General features: G+C 45.5%; 1 protein-coding gene across 1 annotated transcript in view; it reads right to left on the bottom strand.

The window, feature by feature from the left end:
- Window positions 1-637: 637 nt before the first annotated feature.
- Window positions 638-6786, bottom strand: part of KNTC1 (kinetochore associated 1) — an 87872-nt gene continuing 81723 nt past the window's right edge. Inside the window, exons 60-63 of the mRNA XM_036765209.1 lie at window positions 3412-3501; window positions 2675-2820; window positions 2236-2326; window positions 638-1131 (exon numbers count right to left, since the gene is read on the bottom strand). Of these exons, the coding sequence (XP_036621104.1) occupies window positions 1108-1131; window positions 2236-2326; window positions 2675-2820; window positions 3412-3501 (351 nt within the window). The 3' untranslated portion in view covers window positions 638-1107. The remainder of the gene's footprint in view (window positions 1132-2235; window positions 2327-2674; window positions 2821-3411; window positions 3502-6786) is intronic.

Here is a 6786-nt window from a genome sequence, read left to right as displayed (position 1 = left end):
CCCTCCCCTCACTTGCTTGGGGCAGTATTAAGGAAGTTAAATTGGATCGTTTTTTATATCCTTCATATGTCCTTTTTTTAAATCTGTTATTTCCGTGGCATAGGGAACCTGCAGAAAGGAAACTGCCTCTATCGATGTGGAGAGACCCTGCTCTGCCACTTCCAGCCTCTGCTATCTCTAGGGGTCCCTGAGGGCTCAAGGGAAGAGAAGTGTTGATCTAATTAACAAATCTAGAAGCAGGAGGGGCACTCAGAGAGGTCGCTCAGAGAACAGGATGTCAGAGACAAGGTGAGAAGGTGGGTGTTTGAGGCTCTGAGGCTGGTTTGCAGGGCCATCTCCGGTCCTCCTGATCTATATCTGGACACTGGACCCAGATGGCTCCGAAAGAGATAGTGAGGTTGGTGATCTTGCACAGTCCTGCCTCACCTAAATCCAATTCACTTGTAAGTCATGGCATCACCTCCCTGATGTCATGGTCCTCGAGAATGAAGGGCAAATAACAGCTAACCACGGCCTGCTGCCTACTTCTCTGTACTGAATTCTGGGACAAGGGGGGAAAAAGAATGTCGAAGCAGGTTGTAATGTGATTTGGTCTTTAATGTAAAAGTGAGTCAGTGATGATTTCTTAGTGGTCAGAACAAAAATAAATTACAGTCTAACAGTTTAGTCACATGAATAATCACAAATGTCTTAGGCTACAAATAGAGGAAAATAAATAGGGAATCTGAGTTTTATACTATTGACAAAGCATTATTTTTCCAATTGCCTTCAACAAAAGTAACATATTGAGGATAACAAAGCATTTTAGGGATACATGAGCTTTAACAGTGAGCATACATTCAGAGGACTGCTCCTTGCTCCCCTTTTCCTTTAAATAAAAGGGAAGAGAATTCTCATGTTGATCCAATCTAGAAGCACACGGGCCTAGCAGAGAGGTCTGTGGCCTTTGAGCCAACGAGTGCATGGATGCACCAGGATGATCTGTCTCACTTGACAAGCAGCTCCATTCTCTTTCGCACAGTACGTGCTTAAACACAGTAACAACCATTGTCAGTGAATGTCGAGTTCAAGCCTCCACTTCTCCTTCCTGTACAAGGTTTGTGATGATTACTTTGATTCACTTAGAAACATCTGAAGGGAGAGAAAGGAGAGAGAGTAAATAATTGGGAGTCTGATTTCGGAATCATTTTTTTCCACAAGAAAAAAGATTTTGCAACTTCAAGCAGCATTTAAAAACCAAATTGGATTACTGAAATGCACACGCGAAGAAGCTCATCTGACCCTTGGAGGTTAGGCAAGACAAAGGAAAGGTTAAAACATCATCTCCAGACGACACAAACAAATTTTCCTACTTCCTAATTTTATTTTCTAAGTTTCTCTATTGAGACAACTTTCCCTTTCTTGAGGAAAAACAGTCTTGTACCATCAACACGAGTATGTTTGGTCTGATCTGAAATGAAGAATAAAAAAGGGACCAAAGACGTTTTAATAAAGGTGCATTTACACCACATTCTAAACAAAAACTTCCAGCTTGTACTTGAGTTATACACTTGGATTTAAAGTCATTGGCACATTGGGAACTGAAGATTTGGCTCAAGTTCAAATCCTGCCTCTGATATTTAATCCCTGGGGGACTCTGGGGAAGTCCTTGTGCTCCCTAAGCCTCAGTTTTCTCACCTGTGAAACGAGGGGGTTGGGCACGATGGCCTTCGAGGTCCCTTTCAGCTTTAGAACCAAGATCCTGTGTCTCACCCTCTACCAACACAAACTAGAGCCCACCTAGAACAGCCCAGGAAGGCCAGGCCTCTGCCCATCACCCCCAGGGCCTCCATCTGCCAGTGGCATTATCATTGTCACTGTTTACTTATCAATACGACACCCATTCTACTGAAAATGTAGCTCCATGAGCAATCACAAGAGACTGAAAGAGACTCAGGGACCAACTGAGCCCACAGCCAGGGAGTGGAGAAGCTGGGCAAGGAGGACTCCTTCTGACTCCTGACTCAGTAGGACAATTTCCCAACAGACCACACTGACAAAATCTATATTTCAAAGATTCACTGAAAATATAAGCAAGTTCTGAAGCATATGCAGCCAAAAAGATTGTAAAAACAACACACACACACACACACACACACAAAATCTTAATAAAGAAAAACAGTCCACTTGAGGACGCCAGGAATGTGCATATCAGAAGTGAAGGTCACTTCCAGTGGTTACAGATGCTATCCTTACCTTCACAACGTCACAAGGAGCTGTATCTGGGGGCACAGGTTTCCCACACTGTTTTAAGTATTCCGTTATTAGCACTGAGGCTTCATCCAAACTATGCAAAAGAAAAAGTGATCTTGTTAATGCTTCAGAGCATATGTGGTTGGGACACAAATAACCTGGAGCCACCACCAACCACAGTCACAGTACAGAAGAGCTGTAGGAAATGGATAAATGCAAGCCGGGCCTTGGCATCCTAACAAAATCCTGGCCAATCCTACTCTGGGAAGGGAGAATGCTCCTGTACCAGGATCCTTTGGGTCACTGACGTACAATTATCGATTCAAATATCAGCCTGATTCCTAGAGTAAGTCTAAAACCTGAGGAATTTCAACCCCATCCAGTTGTCTCTGTCTTATTTCTCGCTTCAGACACAGAAGGAGACCTTTCTGTGCTAACATACCTGTCATCGTGGACGAGATAGTTCACCAACTCCTTGACCTTCTGGGTACTTATCACTTGTGATTTCAACAGCGGGAAGTATTTCGTGTTTGCCAGCATCCCAAACTGCCTCTTGTTTATGACATGATTCAAAATAAAATTCCTCACCTGTGAAACAACATGTCTTCCGCCATTTGAATTGTGGCACAAACCCCAAGCCATCACCCTGAACTAAGGCATTTTTAATAATCATACACAAGACACTGCAGTAAACCCTTTTTTCGGGGGGCTAAGTCCTTTGTGGTACATGTTATGACAGCAAAGACTCAATAGTGTCTGTTTCCTGTTTTGTATTTCATGGGGATAAATCTATTTAAATAGATATAATAGCTAGAGATGCACACTTTGAATACAAGACTGTGCTAAGGAATGCTCTAAGGAGCAGAGATGTTGTGAGTACAGAAAGGGCCTCCTCCGCTGATCTCATCAATCCAAGGCCTAGGTCTGAGGCCCAAAGAAGTGAAGGGAAAGAGTCCATCCTTCACCCCCTATCCCCCATCCCTCCAGCAGCCAGAAAGGGTCAGCAGTGCGGCTCAACCAGGTATTCCTGATGAACTTGGGTTCAGCATCTTCTCTGTTTACGCCAGGCCGCCCCTGGGCAATCTGGAAGTTAGAATACTCCAGTCCTCATTCAGGGCCAGTTGTCACCCACTAAGATAAAATCTGCAATGTCAAAAGTGAACCCAAGTGGTTACTCACTTGACAGGCGAACCCTGCCAGCCGGCCGGTGTTCATATGTTCATCTACTTGTTCTAAGACAGTCTCAGGATTACACCAGGCCAAGAAATTCTGTGGGAAAAAATGGAGTATGAACAAGAACAGCGGAGATTCAAAAGTGATGAAAACAAAGTAGCATCCTCATTAGTGAGTTAAGTCAGGCTTGGAGCATTTCTACTTGAAAATTGCCAAGTCTTAAGGAAAATCAAATGTGGAAGAGATGATGATTCCATCAGTAGGACTGCTCATCACTGATGAACTATAGCTGAGTTCATTTCAATTCAATCTAACAGGTTCTTCTTGGGCAACATAGCGGAGGTACAAAGATCCTGAGGTACAATCCCTGACATCTTCCTGTGAGCAAGGGGGAGAGCAGACATTTACACATATAAACAAACAAGATAGTTTGGAAGAGGAAGAGGAAGCCAACACAGGGGGGAGCAGGTAAGGCCCCCTACAGGAGGTGGCACCTGGGTTAAGCCTTGAAGGATAGAGGGATACTAAAGGAGGAAGGGAAGGAGGGAGGGAAGGAAGGGAAGGAGGGAGAAAAGGAAGGGAAGGAGGGAGGGAGGCAGGGAGGAAGACATTCCAGGCTAGGGGACATCCTGTGCAGAAGTACAGAGGCAGCAGGGGGAAGGTCATTTCCAGAGGAGAGCAAGTAAGCCAGCTTGGATAGAAGTCACTAGAGCATGTGAAAGGGAGGACTATGTGACAGTCCTAGATAGATAGGGTGGGGCCAGGTGGTGGTGAGGGGCTTTAAATGTCAAGCTGAGGTTTATCTTCAAAGCAAAAGGGAGCCAAGGAAGCATCCTGAGTGGGGGAGTGACTTGGTTACACATATGGTGACCAAGGAAGAGTATTCTGGCAGCTGTTTCTGGAGCTGCTGCAGCTGCTGAGCCCTCCAGGAAGACCACGTCCAGACCACTTGCTCTCTTCCTCCCTCAGGCTGATTGAAGCACACGCAATGTCATCCTTCCTGCCTGGGAACTGTAACCAACACAGCCACTGCTTCTGGAAGGGGCCTGCCAGTGGAGGGCCTTGTTCTGATCACTGTCTCTGTGAGTTCCCATCTCCCGTATGTGTTCTCTCAGGGGACCAGTTTGCTTTGTTTTTGTATCACAAGAAAGCAGCATAGTACCTGGTCCCCAGTAATGGCTTTTTCATTCATTGCTATGTGAAGGATGCATGGGAGTAAGAGAGACTTGAAGCAGGAGGCCAATCAGGAGGCTGTTACAGCCATCTAGGGGAGAGGTAACAGGGTCCCGGCCATATGAGTAGAGACAAAGGGCATCTATAGGAGAGATGTCATGGGGGCTGCTGACTGCGGTGAGAGAGACAACTCAGACCTCCTATCGGGGTGTCTGGAAGGACAGTGGGTTCCTTAGCCAACATCAGGGTGTCTGATGGAGGGGGAAAAGATCCCACATCCTGTTAACTGCTTAATGCTCAGGTGCCTTCTTGTCTCATGCCTCCCTCACTAAAACCGTGAGGGTGTTTTTCACCTCAATGACTTGCTGGCCACATGTTCCCCTTCTTGCTCTTGCACAGGTGATATTGTGAAGCCAAGTGCTAGCCCTGGTCTTGGTCACCTTCTGTCTCATTAGTCTGAGAACATGCCCCAATCCGGTGCGTTCTCCTCAGTGCTAGAAATGCTCTTCTCTCTTAAAATGCTGTGCTTGGAAACGACCAGCCTGGGTCCTGGAGAAGAGATGTTTTACAAAACCTTGCTGAACTACTTCAACGAACCTCTATTAAGTTCCCAGCACAGGCAACGTTTGGTGCTGGACACAGAGATACAAAGAAAAGATGGGATACTCCTTGTCCTCTTGGACACGAAGAGGCTAGAAATACACACCCCTCCCAGCTGTGCAGAGCGGAACACTGCATGTGGTGTTAGATACCCATCATCACAACTAGCACTTACAGGTGCTGAGTGCTTTACAACCACCTGGGAGGGAGATGCCATTATCATCCCCATTTTTTACAGAGAAGGAAACTGAGGCAGATAGAGGCTCAGTGATTTGCCCAAGGTCACAGAGCTAGTAAGGATCTGAGGCTGGATTTGAACTCAGGTCTTCCTGACTCCACCACACCACCTTGTGACCTGAATACAACTGACATGTAAGTTGGTTTTGTTTTTTGATGTTTTTTATTCTGTTATAAGAAGTGCTTCCTAGGTAGGGAACGGAAAAGGATATGGTCAGAAATGAAGGTGTTGTAAAAACCAAAGATATCAACAACATCCTCCTTAAAAAAAAAGAAGGCATAACTATAGCCTTCATCCCCTAAATGGATTTATAATCTAGGAAGAGAGATGACAGAGATACAAATAACTATTATGAAACATGGGCCTCTTTTTGGTGCCAAATCGGTTGTGTTGTAATAGTATCTTGTTCTGGTTCCCCTGACCCCTCCACCCCCTAAAGTTAGTATAGTAAGTTTTTATGGTGACAACAGTAGGAAGTTGGATTGCAAAAGAACATAGAAATCACTTACAACGGTTCCACAAATTAAGGACATAGAATATAGTTCCTTGAAAACTGTCTCATACATTTACAGGAGCATAAGAGGCACCGGCAACTGCCTCATTAACTCACTGAGGCCACATCCTGAGATTATGGGCTAAATTAGGGGAAGGAAGTCACGGCCTAATTTAACAGCCCCTCCATCCATCTGTAAGCTGTAGATAAGCCCCATACGTGTGCAGTAAAACCAGGAACACATTAGGCAAATGAACTAACCCTAAGGTAGTGCTGCTAACTTTGAACTAAGCCTAAGGTGGTGTGGATAAGTTAGTCATTCCTACCACCAAATATAAAAAAGGAACCCCAAACTCCACCTGCTAGGGGTCTGGCCTGCCCAAGTGCTCCCAAGTCCAATCTAGTTATGTAAATGATCCTTTGTGACCCAAGACCTCCTCAATCTCTTCCTCAATGCTGGCCGGCTCCCTCCCCTGGTGCCCGCGCCATCAGCCTTGGTATTCTCAGCTAGGTCAAAGTGTGGCTGAAGCACAACTCCCGACTTGCTGCCTTGTAGGCCTTCCCAATAAGTGCAAACAATTGCTCTCCTTGCCTCCCTTGCCTTTAAATTCCCAGTGTTTAGCACAGTGCCTGGCACACAGTAGGTACTTAATAAATATTTATTGATTTGGTGACACATTCATGGAATGTAAACATCATAAAAGAGGAACAAACTGCTATGAAAGTCTCGAGAACAGAAGGAACACTTCACCCAGAGAAATCAGTGAAGGCTTCAGAGAGGAGGTAGCATCTGTGCTGAGGCCTGAAGGTCAGAGGTCACCAGGAGCTAGAGCTGGGAAGAAGGGGAGCAGCGTCTTGGTGAGCAGGATGGTGAAAA

This window comes from Trichosurus vulpecula, chromosome 1 (genome assembly GCF_011100635.1).
Source record: "Trichosurus vulpecula isolate mTriVul1 chromosome 1, mTriVul1.pri, whole genome shotgun sequence".
Taxonomy (NCBI): Eukaryota; Metazoa; Chordata; class Mammalia; order Diprotodontia; family Phalangeridae; genus Trichosurus; species Trichosurus vulpecula.
The sequence above is the reverse complement of the archived record's forward strand: the minus strand, read 5'-3'. Positions and strand labels throughout refer to the sequence as shown.